Source organism: Paramormyrops kingsleyae, chromosome 1 (assembly GCF_048594095.1).
Source record: "Paramormyrops kingsleyae isolate MSU_618 chromosome 1, PKINGS_0.4, whole genome shotgun sequence".
Classification (NCBI taxonomy): Eukaryota; Metazoa; Chordata; class Actinopteri; order Osteoglossiformes; family Mormyridae; genus Paramormyrops; species Paramormyrops kingsleyae.
This window is the reverse complement of record NC_132797.1, coordinates 49,843,696-49,865,252: the sequence shown is the minus strand read 5'-3', so window position 1 is coordinate 49,865,252 and position 21,557 is coordinate 49,843,696. Positions and strand designations below refer to the sequence as shown.

General features: G+C 40.3%; 1 protein-coding gene across 3 annotated transcripts; it reads right to left on the bottom strand.

Moving 5' to 3' along the window:
* Nucleotides 1-5,653: 5,653 nt before the first annotated feature.
* On the bottom strand, nucleotides 5,654-21,538 carry LOC140592597 (uncharacterized). Of its 3 annotated transcripts, XM_072716285.1 has the most exons (10): nucleotides 21,395-21,538; nucleotides 18,383-20,763; nucleotides 17,708-17,968; nucleotides 17,410-17,509; nucleotides 12,745-12,896; nucleotides 12,404-12,542; nucleotides 11,541-11,629; nucleotides 10,719-10,863; nucleotides 7,660-7,740; nucleotides 5,654-5,772 (listed from the first exon to the last, which is right to left on the bottom strand). In XM_072716285.1, exons 3-10 carry the CDS (start codon nucleotides 17,825-17,827, stop codon nucleotides 5,666-5,668), a joined length of 933 nt encoding a protein of 310 aa, XP_072572386.1. In that variant the 5' UTR covers nucleotides 17,828-17,968; nucleotides 18,383-20,763; nucleotides 21,395-21,538; the 3' UTR covers nucleotides 5,654-5,665. The 3 variants fall into 3 exon arrangements, with proteins under 3 accessions (XP_072572386.1, XP_072572380.1, XP_072572377.1); XM_072716279.1 differs by lacking the exon at nucleotides 21,395-21,538 and having other exon boundaries at nucleotides 18,383-21,024; XM_072716276.1 differs by lacking the exons at nucleotides 18,383-20,763; nucleotides 21,395-21,538 and having other exon boundaries at nucleotides 17,708-18,364.
* Nucleotides 21,539-21,557: the final 19 nt, after the last annotated feature.

Here is a 21,557-nt window from a genome sequence, read left to right as displayed (position 1 = left end):
TTTGGATACTAGGGGTGTGAACCTACACTGGTCTCACGGTTCGGTTCGATTACGATTATCATGTCATCAATTCGGTTCAATACAATATCTCGATGCATCACGATGCATTGACGATGCACTGCATACTCAATTTTCAATTTTAATTCACATGTATATAATTTTGTTAAAAAACACAAACAGTCAGATATATGAACCCCGGACATCGAGAACCACCAACGCATCGGCAGCTGGGGGCCTCATCCACCAGCGGGGAGTGTGGCGGGGGGCAATAGAGCCTGAGAAGTTATTTCAGGTGGAGTCTAAGACCCAACCTCACACATGCGTATAGACAAACAGGCGCACACATACACAAGCATACGTGTATTCCCACCCTCATGCACACATAAACAAATGTTCACCCATTCACCCAACATTAAGACACACAGAAATGAATGCCGTACACACACACACTCCCCATATATACTCTATACTCCGAGATCCAGTCACCACCACCCCCAGAGGGGCAATCCGCCACCAGACCTCAGAGATGGATCCCTTTTTTCCTCTGGCATGGGGACAAGAAGACCACCCCGGACCCCACAGCAGCCGAGAAGCCCACCAGCCCAGACCCCGACCGGACGGCCAGCTCCCCCCAGCCCCCGGCTCCAGATGGTGAACAGAGAACGGGGGTGTGAAAAGACCCCATGCTTCCCTCCGCCCGCTCATATGTGGTGTTGGTGCGTGTTGTTCTAAAGTGCTTTAAAACAGGGGAAGGGCATGGTGCTAACCACCCTCTGCCAATCAGCAGCTGGTGTCAGCTCGCCCCCTCCCCAGAACTCTCAATGTCTATGTGCAAGTGGGCACTGGCACCAGAGGTAAGGCTAAATGAACAGACCACCCTCTGGACGCCATTCCGTGTGCCCACCCCCAAGGCCCTAAATGTAAGCTGTATCAAGACTAATATGGTCCAGCAAACTCTCTGTATATTGGTTGATATTAAGGTTATTTTTATTTTTCCAGTTCATGAGGACAGTCTTCTTAGCAATGCATAAAGCAGTGAAAGCCATGTGGGTTGTGTTAATCTCTGTAGTGACACCATCTAGGTCGCCCAACAAGCAGACTGAAGAAGAGGCTGGAATGGTACATTTCAGACACTTTGATAAGTCCTCACAAATCCTGCGCCAGAACATCTGAGCAGGTGGACAGAACCAAAGAGCATGGATGTAATTGTCAGGTGTATCCCCTTGACAGTGTGAGCAGTTGTTAGAAGACGTAAAACCCATCCTGAACATCCGATGCCCTGTATAGTGCACTCTATGCAGGATTTTGTATTGTATTAATTATAAATTGGGACTTCTAATCAGTTCAAAGGTTTTTAAACATGTCTTAGACCAGAAATTGTGGTCCCAGCTGATTGATAAATCTGCCTCCCATTTTGCAATAGGAAGGGATATTGATTCATCCATTTTCAAAAGTGTCCTGTATATTTTAGACAGTAATTTGGGGGTTTTGAGATTAAGGAATTCTGCCAAACTTGGTGGTATTTGTAATTTGATTTGATTAGACTTGAATTTCCTTTTAACTATAGATTTAACTTGTTGATATTCTAAAAATCTATTCTTGTTAATCCCATGTCTTTTAACTAATAAGTCAAATGGGATAAAGTCTATTTCTTCGAATATATGTTCCAAGTATTTAATACCTTTACAACTCCAATCCAGGAAATTTATCATATTATTGTTTAGTAGTACGTCAGGGTTCTTCCAGATGGGAGTACGTTTGCATGGGATTAATGAAGACTCAGTCGTTTTTAGAAACTCCCACCATGCTGTCAGAGAAGAGCTGATACTGATGCTTTTGAAGCATTCTTGTCGTTTAATGTTTGAGCTAATGAGTGGTAGATCCGAAATCTCTATGTTATTGCATAGAGCCTGTTCTACGTCTAGCCAAGGTTCATCTAAGAGGGTATGTTTTAGCCACCCTGAGATGTTTTGAAGCCTGTTGGCTAAGAAGTAGTGGTGAAAGTTAGGCAGATCTAGTCCTCCTTTGTCCTTGGTCCTTTGCAGCGTTTTTAAGCTAATACGCGGTGGTTTATCTTTCCAAAGGAATTTAGAGATGGCGGAGTCCAGAGATCTAAACCAGTCAGGTGATGGTTTACTTGGAATCATTGCAAATAAATAATTAATTCTTGGTAACACCATCATTTTTATTGATGCAACCCTTCCCATGAGTGATATGGGCAGGGACTTCCATCTAACTAGCTCATCCTCTACCTTCTTTAAAAGTGGGATGTGGTTTAATTTAGTTACATTTGCCAGCCTAGGTGAAACATTAATACCTAAATATTTAATATCCCCAGATTGCAGTGGAGTCGAGGAAGAGTTCTGAAAGGAGCAGTTAATTGGAAGAACTGTAGATTTTAACCAGTTTATTGAATAATCTGAGACTCTTGAGAAAGAGTTTATTAATGTAATTACCTGAGAGAGAGTGGTTTGTGAATGCTAGAGAAAGAGTAACACATCATCCGCATACAGACTGACCTTATGTTCTACATTCTTGCATTTAATGCCTTTAATCACTATAGCCTGTCTAATTGCTGCTGCTAGTGGTTCAATAAAAATTGCAAACAGTGAGGGGGAGAGAGGGCATCCCTGCCTGGTGCCCCTCTTGAGACAGAAGCTGGAGGATGTTTGGTCATTTGTCCTAACACATGCTGTTGGGGAACTATATAATATTTTTAACCAGTTTATGAAAGAGGTTCCAAAACCAAATTTGTGTAATGCTGCAAATAAAAAATTCCAGTTAACTCTATCGAATGCTTTTTCTGCATCTACTGTAGAGACAATATTGTAATTTGAAGGTTTTTATTGCACGAATAGTCAGTACTTAATCAGATTAAGTAATCTACGTGTGTTTGTTGATGAGTGCCTCCCTTTTATGAAACCAGTTTGGTCAGGATGAATTATGTGAGGGGTTATCTTCTCTATTCTTTTTGAGAGAACTTTGCAGATTATTTTAAGGTCAACATTAATAAGGAATATTGGACGATAGCTGGTAGGCAATATAGGGTCTTTGCCTGGTTTTTACAAGAGACTAATGTTGGCAGAATTCATATTTGGTGGTAGTCTACCATTTTCCTTGGTTTCCTGCAACATTCTGTAGAATGTTGGTGACAGAATTGTCCAGAATTCTTTATAGAATTCTGATGGAAATCCATCTGGGCCTGGAGCCTTGTTATTGGGCATACTGTTCAAAGCTTCCTGGAGTTCACTTGGTGTCAGCGGAGAATCCAGTGCCATCGTTTGATTATCTGATAATTTCGGAAGGGTTATACTATCAAGAAACTGGTCAATTTCGTCTTTAGATGGGTTTATCTGTGGTGAGTATAAAGATTTGTAAAAGTCCCTGAAAGTGTTGTTTATTCTATCAGGGTCATATACTGTATCCCCGGTTAAGTCTTTAACAGCACATATAGTTGTTTTCTCTCTATTTATTTTTAACTGGTTTGCTAGAAATTTATCTGATTTGTTACGATGTTCATAATTTTGCCATCGAAGTCATTGTGCTAAGAATTGAGTTCTTTTATTAATAATTTCATTTAATTCTAATTTTGCTTTACATATTTTGTTCAGTATTTCCTGTTCCGGGGACGATATATAAGCTTCTTCTAATTCCTGAATACACTTGTTTTCTCTTTTCTTTTTATGTGATGAGAATGAGATTATTTTACCTCTCATCACAGCTTTGCCTGCTTCCCAGAGAATAGAGGCTGATGTTCCAGGCAGGTCATTATAGCCTAAATATAAAGCCCACTCTTTTTTGAAATAGTTAGTAAAATCTCCATCTTTAAGCAAAGATGTATTAAATCTCCAGTTTCTAATTGGTGGAATGGCCTTCTTATTTATTAGGGTTAAAGATACAGGAGCATGATCGCTGACAGCTATAGGGTGTATCTCCGTGTCTGAAATGTCACTCAGCAGTGAGCTGCTGACTAGGAAATAATCCAGACGGGAGTGTGAGAAGAAAGTATATTCCCTACGGTTGGGGTGAAGAGAACGCCATGCATTGCGAAGACGATAGTCGCTCATGTACTGCTTAACTATATTTATGGATTCCCAATTGCGCTGAGCAGCTGTACTGAGCCTGTCCATTTCTTTATTTAGTGCGAAGTTGAGGTCGCCCCCAAGAACAAGTGCGCTATCTAGGTGTTCAGAGAGTGCGGTAAAGAAAACGTGGAAGAATGAAGGGTTATCAACATTTGGACCATATATACTAACAATACATAACTTTTTGTTAAGTATAGATAATTTAATGATTATAAATCTACCCTCTGGGTCTATAATTGTGTTGAGTACTGTGAAATTAACATTTATATGTATTAAAATTGCTACCCCCCTTTTCCTAGAGTTATAACAGGCTGAGAACACATTAGGAAACTCAGGTGTTTTAAGTTCATCTGTAGATGTGGCAGGGCTATGAGTCTCTTGTAATAAAACAACGTCTGCCTGTAGTTTTTTAAGCTGACTAAATATTTTTAACCTCTTCTCTCTGGAGCCATGAACATTCCATGAGACAAGCCTTAGTGTGCCCATAGACGTGTGTGTGTAGCTAATATTGCACGTGTAAATGAATGAGATATGAGCGAGCGTGTGAGCGCTTGTGTGTGTGTGTATCCTATATGTCTGTGTGCACTATAAGGTAGAAGTGGTTGTGGTGACGCTGAGTACATATAAACATGGTCGTGCCGTGCAGATGTGTACAGATCGACCCATACAGAAATGTAATATACGTCAATATATGTAAATTACATATATAATGTCAGTGCTCATGTATGTCTTCTGCCTATATATTCATATATGTAAAATACATACACATATATGAAATATATATTTTAAAATATAGCAAAAATGGCCGTTTTCATGTAAGTGCCATATATTTTCCCATATATGCACATAATTATGAAATATATGTGAGACACATATATGTGTACACACATATATGTACTTATTTCCATAGTACATACTTTACCTTATATTAGGGATGCAAATATGCTTCTAATATGATGACACCATGTACTTTAACTTATATTAGTGATACAAATATGCTTCTAATATGATGACACCATGTACTTTAACCTATATTAGTGATACAAATATGCTTCTAATATGCAGACACCATGTACTTTACCTTATATTAGGGATGCATATATGCTTCTAATATGCAGACACCATGTACTTTACCTTATATTAGGGATGCAAATATGCTTCTAATATGCAGACACCATGTACTTTACCTTATATTAGTGATACAAATATGCTTCTAATATGATGACACCATGTACTTTAACCTATATTAGTGATACAAATATGCTTCTAATATGCAGACACCATGTACTTTACCTTATATTAGGGATGCAAATATGCTTCTAATATGCAGACACCATGTACTTTACCTTATATTAGGGATGCAAATATGCTTCTAATATGATGACACCATGTACTTTACCTTATATTATGGATGCATATATGCTTCTAATATGCAGACACCATGTACTTTCACTTACATTAGTGGCAAAACTATGTTTTTTACGGCTTGCACAAAAAACACAATTTCAAGTCTTTTCACAAAAAAAATTAACTGTTTTTATATTTTGGATTACATTTTCACCCCCCCCCCCATAATTACACTAATTCACATTTTTTTTAGACATGGCCAGTCTCAGCTCCGCCATTTTGCCATTCAAGGCTGTTCCGACTTGTCCCGCAGAAACAGAATGCTTTGACATCACTGCATCTAAGAGAAAAAAGCATCAGGTATAAAGCAGACAAAACACTGGCGGATGAACTTTTTAAAAAAAACTTTATTGCTATTTCTTCTAGTGTGAGTCAGTAAAATTGAGTGAGAAAGTGTGTGAGTTCGCAAGTACGGCCACACACACTGCAATCAGTGTGTAGGCATGGTGGCCAGTTTTGCACCGATTCAATTTGCAGGCCAGATAGGGTCATAGTGCCAAACACCTCTCAATGGAACTAACATGTTTTTGAAAGCCAAATTTGAGAATTCTGGGATGCACTACCTGCAGCCCCATGAATGATTGTACATTTGTTCGCAGATAGCCTGGAAATTGGGAGTTCCAGTCTCGGTCACCACCGTTGTGCCCTTGAGCAAGGCACTTATCCCTAAGTTGCTCTAGGAGACTGGCCCTGAACTAATTGATAGTTGACAAATGTAAGTTGCTTTGGATAAAGGTGTCTGCTAAATGCATAAATGCATACCTGCCAACCTTGAAGAATTTTGTTGAATATCAGAAAGTTGTTCACAAAAAAATAAACAAAACCATTCACAGTGGAACATATAAAAACATAAAAATCCTAGCCTGACAATTCTGTTCTTTGATCATAACTGACTTGTCTACAGTCTGAAAAGTGTTGCCTATGTTTTTCTTAAATAACATTATTATAATATTCTAATTGTCCTAACCTCTCAACTTGTCAGACGTAATCAATGAGAATAGCAAATATCTCCTCTATGACAACATGAGAACTTCATGTTATCCTATAGCAGTGTTTCTCAACCCAGTCCTCAGGGACCCCCAGATAGTCCACATTTTTGCTCCCTCCCAGCTCCCTGCGCACCTGTACCAGGTATTCTGTGTATTTGATTGGCTGGGAGCCGGGAGGGAGCAAAAATGTGGACTATCTGGGGGTCCCTGAGGACTGGGTTGAGAAACCTGACCTATAGCAAGTAACCTATTTACATTTGTGTTGCTCTTTCTTAATTTAATCATACACGATTGCTCTGAAATTTCAACGTCACATTACATGTTAGCGTTTTACGTCAAATGTCAATTATCAGCACTGCTACTGCTACAAAGTACATGGGAAGTCATAATATAGCCATGGTTTTGGGCCGTTTTGTGACGTGCGTTTGGCCCCAATAACTATATCAGCAGCATGAGCAGTTTGTCTGTCTCTAATCAGGTTTATGGAAAAACATTTAGTTTTAGCCTAGTTTCGTTAAGTTGTGTTTCTCCGGGTGTTTTACGCAACACATGGACAATAAATTTGCCAAATGACTACACATGAGCTAGCTTGCAAATACACTGCAACATTAACGTAAGGCTAACATTAAAACAAATTTAATCTAATTTAGAATCTCAATTTCCAATTTCCCTCCAAAACTACCTTTGCAAGGCAGCTCATAACCTGACACGAGGAAGACTAGCAGAGTGGGGAGGGGTCAGGGACTCGAGAGGTCAGCGTTGCTGTTGCCTCTGTGCATCTATCGTTCTCGCTTAATGCTTCATATTTGTTTTTGTACCGGAGGGCCAAGGAGATTGAATACTGCATTCTGTGATTTGCAGTCTGCAGCAGCACTGAAGCCTGTCGACAAATACCTAATTTCAAATTAGGCAAACTCACTAAATTTGCGTACTTTTAAATGACAATACGTATCAGCGTATGTCAATGTCAAAATGCATGGCTACTATGCAAAGTGCGTACAGGTTGGCAGGTATGTAAATGTAAATGAAGGCTGAATGCCATAGGTAACCACTTTTAAAGTTGACTATGCAGAAAATTAATCATATACTTCTCAGCCCAGTAGCTAATTTGGCTGAGTCTAGGCTCACAACAGTTTAATCTGTGGCAGATGATGTCAAATAGCAAAATGATAACTTACCCATTATAGCTCTCACTTTTACTTCATCCAGGGCGCTTCTTCTCTCCCCATCTCCCCCCTTAGAGACCTTGGATTCCCCTCCTGAGGGAAAAAAGTATTTTTCAGTACATTTTCATTATCGGCAGCCTGACCAACAAAATGGTTTAAAACAGACACACAAACACAGTCGGCCCATTTAGATGAACAACTTAAATGGTAAATGAACTACATTTATATAGCGTTTTCCACTCCTACGAGCACTCATCGCGCTTTACAATGTATGCCTTACATTGACCCATTTACGCACAAGTGGCAGAGGCTGCCATTCAAGGTGCCAACCTGCCACTGGAAAAAGTTTGGAGTTCAGTATCTTGCTCTAGGACACTTTGATGGGGTCAGGCAGAACGGGGCTCAAACCTGCAGAGGTGCCAAATGGTACTTCTACCACCTGCACCACCATCGCCCCCATAATCAAATTGTTAATAATAATCAGCTAGGCTAAGAGCTCAATTCCTGAATTTTTCCTGTATAAGGCACATAATGCAAATTATATGAAAATGTTATATGTAGGTTCCATTGGAAGAAGGGGCAGAAGGCAGACGACACGGCACACAGGGTTCCTCCACTCCAACTTCAGTATGATTGGCGTATACATGTACAAGGTATTTGACTTTAAATTGCATTATCTGAGTAGTCCAGTTCGGTTTGATTTTAGTCAGTTCAGTAAGGTAGTCCTTGAGCCAGAGGGTTGGTCGGTACCATGAGGGCATTAAGGCACATTGTGATTCCTGGAAGGGTAGCATAGTGGTTAAAGAACCTGGCTAGTATGGTTATAGCCTTGAAATTATGGATTCAAATCTTAGGGCTACCACCCTAAGTTGCTCTAGGGGAGACTGGCTCTGAAGAAATTGATAGTTGACAAATATAAGTTGCTTTGAATAAAGGCATGTAGGAATTAATAGCTCAAATAAATTTTAATATTCTCCACCAATATGTTTGAATTAATTAAAGTTTAATAGCGAAAGCGAAGCCCCCCTCACGGCCGATGAGAGAGAGTCTGGCGATGTTTCAGGCGAGTTTGAGGTTCAGAGCGTGTAGCAAGATCGCACAAAGGCAGGAACTTATTATGAGACACTCAATGACGGAGGCTAAAGTTGTGTAAAAGACATGCATTTATTCCTAGCTAACACTACAACTAACATAAGACAGACATTATACCTAACACAACAACAAACACGAAATAACGGAATAAAACAAACAATGTAATTATGAAAATGCAATGACCGGATTTAAATGAGTAACCTTAAATGGGAAATACTGTTCTGCAAAGCAAGCACAGTTTGTGGAAACACGACCCTAAAGTCTTATAGCAGGTTAACAGAACAGCTTAAGTTGTTAGAATGAAAGGAAGTTGGTTTACTTGGTTGATGAGTGGGGGGGGGGGGGGGGTCTTGGCAGTTGATGGCAGAGCTGCTGAGCCGATGGCACTCAGGAAGGCGCGGCGTTTGAAGCAGTGGAGTGGAGCCCCTTTGGATTCTCTCTCCTGGTGAAGCTTTGTCTTGGGTGCTGTTCTTTGTTCAGCTGGGCCTTCACCGGAGGGTTTCTGGTGGGCTTCTCGTCTCCCGGGATGATGGTCTTTTCTGTACGGCTGCTGGGTGTTCTCTGCGCTGCTTTGTTCTGAGGTCCAGGTTTTTATGGTCTAAGGTTCATGAATAGGGATGACCAGGAATTCGAATCCTGGCCCAATGGCTGGCCATCCATTTGGCGGGCTTTCGGAAGGGGGTCTGTATCAGTCCTTTTGGGATTTATGGCCCGACTGATTCTACCTTTACTGATGATTTTCATTAAGCTGTTATAACTTTTGGTACATCCACTTTTATGGTAATCACTGACCAGATTTAGAATCAGGAGTGATTTTCCATCAGTTTGACACCAAACATGCCATACCAGCTTCACAGGTACATACCTCATACCATCTGCATTAATTGATTAAACAATTAATTATTGTATCTATGTGACTGATTCACATCAGTATAGGATACAGGGGTTTTGGGTTGCACCTCAACAGATGTTACACTTTGTGCGGATATTACATCAAATATTCCTATTACAAACAGCACATCTTATCCATAGATAGGCGTGGCTGTTAGTTTGTGGTAATATCAATATAAGTTGCACATCTGGAAACAACATATTTTGTTTGGTGTGGCTTGTGCCAATTCATCTTCTCCAGAATGGATAAGATACACCTTAATTCAGTTCTTTTAACATAGCATGGTAGAAACAAAGAAACTTGGTGACTGTCCACCAAGATCAGATAAGGACCACAAAGGAATGTTGGAAGAGAAGGGGGGGGGTTTTAACAAAGCAGACTCTCTAAAAGTTAGGACACATTGATTACACTCACTTTCCAGATTCTTCTGGTATACCATGAGAACATACATACAATGGTAGCTATACCTATCTATTTATTTAAATTTATATGTGTTCAAGTGCAAAGGGTTGAAATAGGTGATACTCCGTGAACATGGTTATAAGGGTGGCACACAAAACACTAAGATTGTCTAAGGACACATACAAACATAACGTATCTGTATATTGAGACTAGTAGTCGTGAGTAAATCAATATACAGGGTATACAAAAGCCAAACTTAACTGAAATTTCCTTTAGGGTGTTCGTCTGTTGGGTGAGTGAGATGTAAGGCAGAGTGTATGTGGAGGGGGTTGTGTGCCAAGTCAAGGGACCCCTGTCCGTGAAGTCCACTCTGCTTGTCTATAGGTCCCTAAATCTTTGGGCAATAAAAGTTGGAGTGCTAGCCTCCCTGGTTATCTGTGTGTGTGTGTTTGTGTGTGTAACCCCCCTTTGGTGCCTCTCGTACCAGGCTCGGCCTTGTCTCAGGCCACCTGGAATTTAGGCCCTGTGATATGTGCATGTGTGATCCTACAGGCATCTGCTAAATGCAGAAATATAAAAGTAAATTGACTACAATCAGGATGTGAATATTTAAAGAAATTGAGAATGTGAGCATGGAATAAGGATTTTTAACCACGCTCTACACTACTGTACAGATAATACTAACCTCTCAAATTACTTTTAACAAGTGTTTCAATGTCGAACACCCCAAGCAGCAAAATCCTGGCCATTGAAGTCCCACTGGATGCCTGGCAAGCAGAGCGCCAGACATTTCGCGATACGTAAACACCTGGACCCGGGACAATTTCTTCCTGTTGAACAAAATAAGAAAAGTTTCTTCCTGTTGAACAAAATGAAATTGATAGGTTTAAAGGAATACGCCACCTTTTGGGCTAACTTACTCATTTTCTACCTCCCCTACAGTTAAACAGTTGAGTTTTACTTTTCTGAAGTTCATCCAGCCGTTTTCTTAGACTGACAGTAGTGTTTTTAGCTTCAGGTTAGCGTATTCCTTTAAAAGTTTTGATTCAGTATAGTAAGGTAAATATTTAGCATCCAAGATTTATGTACAACTGACTGTTGCAATTGGTCCCAATAGTATGATGTCCAGAGGTGGACATTTCAGGTCCAGAAAGTAAAAATCCAAACCAGGATTTTGTTTCAACCAACCAGCTGAGTACTATATGGCTGTGAATCTTTATACTCAGCAGGTTGGTTGAAACAAAATCCTGGTCTGGATTTTTACTTTCCGGACCTGAAATGTCCACCTCTGATGATGTCAAGCATTCCTGGTCCCTACTCTCATTGTAGGAGATTCCATATTATGAATATGTGGTGGCAGAAAGAGCCGTTGCCACAAGGTACCAGGAAATATGGGATATTAGATTAGGACAATTTTACAGTAAATAGTATTTGATCATGACCAATTAATATAGAAGACAAGGTGAGGCATTTCACATGCATTCCAGCACTGCAAAAAAGTACTCACTGTTTGAACAGGGGTTGAAGGGCTTGGGAGAGACTCTGGACTGCCGAGGTGCATGGAGCTTCTAAGCATTTCTTTTATCTGAGGTATCTCTGCATCAACAGGAAAAACAGATGTGAAAAACTGTAGCCAATAAGTTAAAGAATAGAACCCTGTGAAGGAAATTCAGTCTCTGCATTTATCTCATCAGCGTATTATGGTCATGCCCTCCCTCATATCTTGAACTTAGAAATAGCCACTAAAACATGGGCGAATGAGAACAAAGCTTACAATGATGTCAAATAGCACAAAGACATTTATGTATATGAGTTAGTGCCAAAACTCGCTCGCATAAAAACCACGCGCACGTATGCATTCGCGAGCAAAAAACCCATGCTCTCTACGTGCTCGCGTTTGCATAGCACTCGCTCAGCGTTAAATTAGTGCCAAAAGTCGAATCACGAGCACTTGTGCGCTCGCGAGCTGAAAACCCATCCTCTCTACGCTGGACCCTATCTACGCGCTCGTGTCTGCACAGCACTCGCTTGCTCGACAGGATGAATTTTGACACTTTGGAGGGGGATACAGTAGCTAATATCTCCGCTGCTTTGATTGGTTTTTAAAAATATTGACTACGATAGGCTATTTGCTTTGGTAGAAGATGAAGATAACTTGTCACTAACCACGGTATTTTTTAGCCAAATGTACAGTTTCAATAAGCAGCCTAAATATAAAATGCACCTCAGCTTATTTTTGGCAAATTAAAGTTGAATATATTCTATTTTAACATCAGAGAACAAGGTACAATACTCTATTCATCCATTCTATCTCACCTTTAAGTTTTACAGTGTGTTTGTGTATGTAGATTGGAAATATAATACATTTACCTGTGAAGATGAATTTTTTTATTTCCATCAATTCTTGACGCACAAGTGAGAGTTCGTTGCCACTATTTTCAGCATGTTCTTCCGAGGAAATGGAGGCTAAGATTCCCGCCCCTTGATTTTGAATGGCAGCTGTTTTGTCCTGTGGCAATACATAAATAAAACTTTTTAAATTAAAACATACAAATTATTGCTTTGGTTATATATATATATATATATATATCATAATGCTTACATGCTTATGACATTTTTGTCCCAAGCCACCTAAAATTCATTATTGTGGGTACAGGGGGTGTCAAATGTCGTCTGTATGAGGTAAAGAGTTACATAAAGCAAAAGCTCACTTTGGTTCCACTGACTGTGGCCATGGCAGTAGGGGAATCATCCTTATCCTCCAACGGACGTTTGGCGATACGTATTCTCTTTCTCACTATGGCACCATCTTCAGAATCTTTCTTTGACCGTTTTTCCAGCTTTCGCTCCAAAGTATTCATGTCTATTACAGAGAAATATCAGTCACCATTGCTACTAACACACTCTGGTAGTTACCAACAAGGGTCTGAGGTAAATGATAATGTAATGCCCACTCAATATCACAAATACAAACCCAATACTAAAAAAAATTGGGGCACTGTGTTTACTGAATAAAAAATAAATGCTATAATTCTGAAATCATACAAGCAACATATTTGTTTGAGAATAGTCCAAGAACAACATAACAGTTGTTGAAACTGGAATTGTTTATTGTTATATGGGATATTTATGGTCATTTCAAATTTGAGGCCAGCAACATGTCTCAAAAAAATTGGGATGGTGTCAGTAAAAGGCAGGAAAATTTGAATAAGACTAAAGACAAAAAAATGGAAGACACTTCACAGTTAATTACGTTAACTGACAAGATGATTTTTATATAAAGAATGTTATCTCTTGTCCTAGACATGATTTCAGCAGCTCAACTGATATGTGTCTTCTTCATCATATTTTCTTTTTTGTGATGCTTAAAATGTGACAGATCTAGGCTGCAAGCCACCCATTATATCATCTGGTTGCCCTTATGATGGAACCACACTGTTGGAACTTAGTACAGAATGCAGTTTACCCTTATTACCTGGTAATATTTAAGGCCTTCATTCAAAATATAACGTCTGGGTGGCTGGAGTGTCAAAGTATGTTTATAGACAATGGACATTTTATGATCTCATAAAACCATCCAATGATTTTCATTACAGAAATAGGTCTTATATACATGCAATCTTGGTGATTCAATACTTTTATATAATAAATGAGTAATGAATCCCTACACATCTTGTTGGCAGTCAATATAATTAGTTTTGAAATGTTCCTCTTTGTGTTGTTTTTAGCATTATTCAACTTTTAAAGCATTTTATTGGCCCTGTCCCAACTTTTTTGAGACATGTTGCAAGTATCAAATTTGAAATCAGCAAATATTTTCCCATCCATCCATCCATCCATTTTCCAACCTGCTTATCCTACTGGGTCGTGGGGGGGTCTGGAGCCTATTGCAGAAGCAACGGGCACAAGGCAGGGAACAACCCTGGACAGGGGGGCCAGCCCATCACAGAGCACACTCACACACCAGTCAATCACACATGCACACCTATGGGCAATTTAGGAACTCCAAATAGCCTCAGCATGACTTTGGATTGTGGGGGGAAACCGGAGTACCTGGAGGAAACCCCACGACGACAGGGGGCAAACATGCTAACTCCACACATGTGACCGAGGTGGAGACTCGAACCTGGGTCCCAGAGGTGTGAAGCAACAGTGCTAACCACTGCACCACCGTGCCATCTATAATTTCCCCAAAACAATAATTTTGCCAGGTTTTAATGCTTGATATGTTGTCTTTGCACTATTCTCTGACAAATGTATGGCTTGAATGTTTTGAAAGTGATAGTATTTTGTTTTTATTTAGATTTTATAAAACGTCCCAACTTTTTTGAAAATGTAGATCACTCGATCATATCGGTAGATGTAGGCATTATCCTACATAATCTCAGGTGCGTTCAGATTCACTGAACACCAGAGCATGTGAGCGGAGCGATGAGAATTTCCGCTCCTCACTCATGAGGCTGTTGGCTCCGCCCGCTCCTCCGCTCTAATTCGCACTAAGCCGCTCCGCTCAACACCGCTCCTCGCTCCACTAAAATTTCCTCCCGCACCAATCAAATCGCTCCACGCTCGCTCCAATTTAAAAGAGGGACAAATAATCTGCATGCCTAACAAATGTCACCTTTAACCGAAGCCTTATGTCATAAAGAAATATGAGCAACGGCAACATTGCCAGTCAGAAAAGACAATATTTATTTTTAAGCAACTTATAGGTAACAACAGACAGGTTTGGCAATGGCACTCCACAGAAAAATAGCCTTAAAAATAAATGAATCAGTGGGCTTAATAGGCTAAAAAATGTACAGGCACTTTTTAAATTCCTCAGTTTTTTTTCTGTTGATGCAGCACGTCTCTAAAATAAAATTTCACTGACAGCGTTACGTGAAATTTTAAAAAAATCTAATTAGACCTACTTTGAATGGCAAAACGAATTTATTTGATTACCAATATTTACTTTATAGGCTTTTATACTTTAATTTACTTTATAGCCTACACTTGATATGCTACAACCATCAGTGGCGGTTCTAGACCAAAATCACCAGGGGGGCCGAGGTGGGGCCAGTGTGTTTTTAAGGGGGGCACATTTATAACCATAGATAATGGCAAAACGGGTCATTAGTTTATTTTTTTACGTTTTATTCTAAATTTACAGTTATGTTTTACAGCATGACATTACATTATCTCGTTAAATTACATGGTCATTATCTCACTGTAGTAGTAAAAATATAAAAAAATTAAATAGAGTTGACAGAAAAAAAGAAATTCACATGCTGAAAATCACAAAATCCAAAAGCATTTGCATGTGCACTTGGCTGAAACTCTACAACAACAAGATTCTGCGATTGTGACTCCTTGAGAAACGGTCTACAAATGCATCAAGGTTCAAAGCCTTGGACCTTCTGGATTCAATGCTGAGCACCCCAAGATTGCTCAGACGCTCCTCACTAATGGTAGACCGGAGGTAGGTCTTCACTAGTTTCAAGGTGGAAAAACTCCTCTCACAAGAGGCGGAACTCACTGGGAGTGCTACAGCTATTTTGCATAGTCTAAAGAGCTCAAAAAATACTTCTTTATATGGCTCAGTGAAACGTGTCAGTGCTACTGTGTCTGATGGCTTCTCAATCACACCACCCTGTACTTTTCTTTCCAAAAGTCTCTTAAATTGATGCAGCTCATGGCCCAGATCCTCAATATTAGCACCATATAAACGGCCAAAGTCAAACAAAGTGGTGTCTCTTAAAAAGGCATCACTCTTGGGATTGAGAGATCGGATACTACACATCAGATCACAATTGGTCTTTGAGAAGCGCTTGCTTAATTCACTAAGCATGCAATCAATGACAGGATAGAAGAATAAAGTCCGAAATGTTTCCTTATCATTTTCTAGCTCGCTCTGACCAACAGTGCTTAGTATGTGGTATTCACGGAATCTGGAGCTAAGTTTCCTTGGGCGTTTTGCCACTGACTGTGTGGCAGCATCACACTGCTCACAGATATTCAACACCTCATCCCATAAGTTATCAAAGAATGACTCTTGCCTGAAATCATTCAAAGTCTGAACTAAAGCTTCAACTAAATCAACAGCCCTTGAAAGGTCAACAGTTGTTGACTGGAGCATATCAGAAAGCAGCTTTGTTTCCCCGAACAATTTCCGAAGTGTTACAAGATGTACAACAAATTCAAGGTCAATTTGGGCCAGAAGACCACGGGCTTCAGAAGATTTCTCTCCTCTACGCTCTTGAGCTATCTCCTGCAGCATCTGTTTTAAAGCAGGTAATCTGTCCATTATATTACGAAGAGCCAAAAATCGGCACACCCATCTGGTATCACTTAATTGTTGTAGCTCTCTTGTGCTGCCATACATCTCCGTCTGTACAGCCAACCATTTTGAGTGCACATATGACCCAGAGGTGAAAATGTACAGAGACTGTAATAATGCAAAGAACTCATCTGCTTCTGGGACAGCTTTGACAGCATCCACAAGCACTAAATTGAGACAGTGTGCACTGCAGTGAATGTAAAATGCATATTTTGCTTGCTCCCTTATTCTTGCCTGCACCCCTGAGTGTTTACCACTCATTACTGCAGCACCGTCATATGCTTGGCCTATCAGGTGGTTTTTATAGTCCAGCCCGTGACGTTCCAATAAGTGGACTATTTTTTCTGTAAGCCCTGCTGCATCAAGTCTCTCTGCACATTCAAAATGAAGGAAACTCTCCTTAATGACTCCATTGTGATAGTAACGGAGTATGAAAGAAATCTGTTCTTTCTTTGAAACATCTTTTGTTTCATCTGCCATGATGCTGAAGAATTCGCCGTCTTTTACTTCATCAATGATTTCTGACCTAATCATTTCAGCCAAACAATCCAGCACCTAATTTTGAATTATTTTGCTTGTGTATTTTGCATTATTAATGGTTGTCAATCTATGTTTAACAACTGCATCATGATTAGCAACTACATCAAGAATTTCCTTGAAGTTGCCTTTGTTCTTAGATTCCTCCGATTCGTCATGTCCTCTTTGTGCTATATTTTGTCTAGCTGTAAGCAAGAGTACTTCACCAATTGTTTTAATATGTTCCCTATTTTCTTTAACTTGTTTAGAGTGCTCCTTATTAAGAGCATCAGCTAGAGTTGCATTATTTCTGACCGCTCTCTGGTGATCTCTCCACGCAATCATTGCCTGCTTGTGTCGGTCTGACTTTGTATGTGCTGAAAAACCTCCCTCTCTCTCAGTTGCCTTTTTCCAATTTTTAAAACCCAGTGGTGAATCAAATACCATTGTGGTTACATTTGCTGGACTAAAGTGGCGGCATGCAAAACAAAAGACTGAGTCGTTCATCACAGAATACTCTATCCAGGGGTGAATGTCATACCAGCTGGCTTGAAAGCTGCGCCTCCTGTCCCCCATTGGTGTGGTGGGGAAGGTCTTGAGATGTGGCTGCACTGGAGTGTCATCAATGCACTTGCTGATATCTGGAGAAAGATTAATTCAGTTTATATGAGAGTGAAACTGACGACAATTAAATGTATTATTATTCATTTATAAATGTATCTAGTTTATTAATTATTATTTACAATTAGAGTTTACCCTTAACATGGACAGAGTATGAATTGTTATTAGGCTTACACTGCTTACACGTACACACTGTGCACACACAAAACATCACAAACCTGATGGTGCTGTAGGCCTACTTGACATGCATGGTGAATCTGGTTGTCCCAATGAGTCATTGGATTGTCCCTCATTCTGTCCCTCAATCTGATTCTGAATGTCTTCCTCCTCACTTTCATGCTGCCTTTCAGATGCCTCACTTTCCAACTCTCCAACTTCCATGTCTGGCTCTCTCTCCATAACTACTTCTCTCTCCTCCTGCTCCTCAGCTCTCTCATGCTCTTTTTCCTCTCCCTCACTCTCTCTGTTTTGTTTTTTGCCTACAGGTGCAAAAAAGGACATAATGTCCTTCCTGCTCCTTTTCATGATGATAGCCTAGCCTACTAAAAAGAAAACGGAGAGGATTGTAACCTCTTATGTCTCGCAAAGTATTGGCATTTTGCATTTCACAAATAAGCTAAATACTGTAAGCTCCTCTCGGTTATTTCATAAATTTCACAAATAAATATTAAGTTACATATTGCTGCACAACGAACCTTTAAGAAATATGAAGGTTCTTAGCGAACATGACCAACATACTGTAGGCTATACTGACTTCACTGGCTTTGCTTATTCACAAACATAACAAGAGCAACATGCGTGATTGAGCGTAATAAAAATATTGCATCACTAAATAACAGTAAAACACGAATCTGCGCAAACAATGACATTACGAAATTAATCATTTTCCTTACCTTCTCTGCTTTGCAGGTTAGTCCATTCAGGGCTCCAGCTTATCTATCAGAAGCAAAGTTCACAATTCGCGCCACTGCTGGTCTCTTCAGGTTGCAGATAACAGCATGTGTAGCGCGTTAATGAGCCCGTCTAGAAACACGTCGCGTTGGCTACTCGCATCAGTTCCGTTTTTCAAACGAGCGCATGTCGCGTCTAGAAATTAATAATTTAAATCATTGGCTGATCGGTGCAGGGGCCATAACAGGGGCCAAGAGCAATTCTACAGGGGCCCTGGCCCACCCTGGCCCCCGTCTAGAACCGCCAATGACAACCATATAAAACTTGCTCGCGTTTTGCTCTGGCTTCCGCCTGTTCGCGTAGCACACTCTCACGTTTCTGAGAAAAGTGATTCCAAAGTGAATCTTTACTCACTGAAACAGTTTCACCACATTCTTGTTCTTGCTGTACATTATTGTCATCTATACGTTTGATAAGAATAGTACACTTATATGATTTATCAGTTTCCTTTGAGAAATACTTTGCGAATTGCATCTCGGCCAATTTCTGTAAGTCTTGATAATTGTACAGATGAATTCCGGGTAGATTTGGGCACGCCTCAGAATCATACGTAGTGTGAGCGGTATCGGAGCGAAACTGGAGCGAGACAAAGCGACCACTCCAGCCTTAATTAAAAAACCGCTCCGCGCTCTGACCAAATTCCGCCCGCTCCGTTCCTCGCTCACGCTCCGCTCACATGCTCTGCTGAACACAAGCAAACGCTTGCCGCAAACACGTTCACATTGAACAATGAAACTTGAACGATTTTGTGTAACGTTCTAAAAAGTTCGTTTAAAACTGTAAACAAAAATCGCAAACGCAAAAGAAATTACATTATAAGAACTGCTGTATTGAAAGCTTCCTGACTCAATTTGTGCCACCTACTGTGATTACACCTTATTTGGGCGCACTTCTCTTGCAGTCTGGCTAGTGGTGTGCGATACTACAAGATTTGGTATCGATGTCGATACCAAGTAAATACAGGGAAAGTATCGCCGATACGATATCGATACTTCTTAATTAAGGTGGATGCATCATCAAATTGCTAAAGCTGAATTAATTTTCATTACCTTCAAGTGTTTTTGTGATTTATTTTTTTGATTAATTAGGTAAAACCCAGGACAGATTTTGGGCAAAGTTTCTAAGTAAATAAATACTGTAGTGCGGAGGTGCCAGCCGGCAGTGCGGCATGTTGGACTGATGCCAGCTTGTAAATAGTTTTCAGTAATCGCTTGTGTGATTTTAAATTTGCTGTCTGTTATGCCATGTATCGTGGTTAATGTTTATTGTTGTATGTACGTAGTGTGTGTGTGTGTGCGTGCGTGCGTGCGCCCACCGTGTGTATGAGGAGTAAACGGGGCGACGTGCACGGTGAGCAGTGCCGGTGTGTGGGTTGTAGTAGTGCGGGTGTAATAAAGGCCATCTGATGATTAAACCCCGAACTATCCCTGCTGTTTAATTATTGCGAGCATGACTCAGCGACCCACTATTACAATACTTTATTATGAATATTATAGTGTGTGTGTGTGTGTGTGTGCCCGCGCCTGTTTGCTAGCCTGGCGCCGCTGAGTCACGTGACAGCCGGGACCAGCAATTGAGAGCAGTAGCGCTTTCGGGAGAGAGTTTGAAACTGAAGTATCGATCTCATTGAACTGGTATTGATCAATATCAAAACCAACATTATTATCGATATTATCGATACTTGGATCGAAGGAAGTCAAAGGAAGCTTTTTCCCTCAGCAAAACTAAACATATGTCTATACGCATTAAACTCCTTAACAACGTGGTTTCGTTATAAATTATGTATTTATGTTTATGTAGCATACATCCCTGCATAACCAATACAAAATCGTGCAAAAAACTTTAGGTTTAACTTACCTCCAACTGATTGAATTGTAGCCATATAAATGGGGAATCCACCTTTGGGTGGCTTTCCCGCACCCCACTCGACGGCAAATTGGTCCTCGTATGTAATCACGCCGTTTTCATAACTCTCCAAATCAAAGTTCCTTATGTATTTAACATTTACAATACTAAATTTGCCCTCATCAACCCCGCCACACCATTTAACAAGTGCAAACATGTCGTTTCTCCCTTTATCGTGTCCTCCTCGTGTCCGTCGTGTTGTCTTCTTGTCCATTGTGTCGTCTTCTAACCCAGATAGCAGATATCTGCCCTTAAGTCGGCAGATCCGCCTGACAGTCACATTCAATTTTATTAACCTGCCAGAGTGAGGCCCCGCCCACAGAAAACACCCAGTCCAAACACGGACTCGTTACAGAGGCTGGGCGGATCAACACACCTAACGCGCGTTTTTCATTTTGAAGCTTCGCTGAAGATTCATCTGCAGGCACAAACGCAGTGAAGTAAATGCCGTTAAATATAATTAAAGTTACTTATTGTTACTAAACGTAACATCAACTTCATTAAAATACATTTTTAAAGCTCAAATTGGTAAACGGGCCGCTACATTATCAGACAGGTACGTTAACGCTAACATAATTGGCTAAGGGGAGGTAGCTGAATCTCTGTGAGGAGGAATTGGGTATCGTGACCGCTCCGAAACTGCATGGGATCAGCCACAGATTGTGGAGGTAATAATTAAACAACTGAACGCGACTTTTTGCTTTAAAATTTGTTTAAAATGTAAGTTAATTTACGTACAGTGTGGTAAACTGGTCGTGATTTAGCACATTAGCCTGAAATATATCAAACGGTGCTGCCAGCATTCCTTGACGTACAACATGAACATGTCTTTTGTGTTGTATATTTCTTTTAGATAAAATGAATAGGAAGACTGTGCCTGTGCCTCAAAATGTCTGAGTGCCCAGTGATTGTTTTTGTTGTTAAAATAAAGCTATGTTATATAAGTTTAAATATGAAGTTCTGATTCTTAAATAAATTATGTTTGTACAATTTGAAGTCTCATTTTTTAAATGAATCAATATATTGGCGGATATGGGGCGAGTCTGTACCGTTGAATCCGTGATTTTTAGCTGTTCCGGATCCGTCCCGTTGTGCAGGTGGACTCTGTTCCGGACCTGTTGTGCGGATCTGTTCCGGAGTTCGTGATATGTCTGGCGCGGATCCGGCGCGGAGTCATTTTGCTACCTGGGAACGTTTCTCTTACAATTTACG

What these genes read in the sequence shown, in the direction of transcription:
- LOC140592597 (XM_072716285.1), bottom strand. Translation starts at nt 17,827, where the DNA reads ATGAAAGTGAGGAGGAAGACATTCAGAATCAGATTGAGGGACAGAATG. An exon ending in CGCAGCTTTCAAGCCAGCTG is followed by an intron (nt 12,897 to 17,409) that starts GTATGACATTCA and finishes TCTCTGTAATAG; the next exon opens with ACATGAATACTTTGGAGCGA. An exon ending in AAAAGTGAGAGCTATAATGG is followed by an intron (nt 5,773 to 7,659) that starts GTAAGTTATCAT and finishes TTTTTCTCTTAG; the next exon opens with ATGCAGTGATGTCAAAGCAT.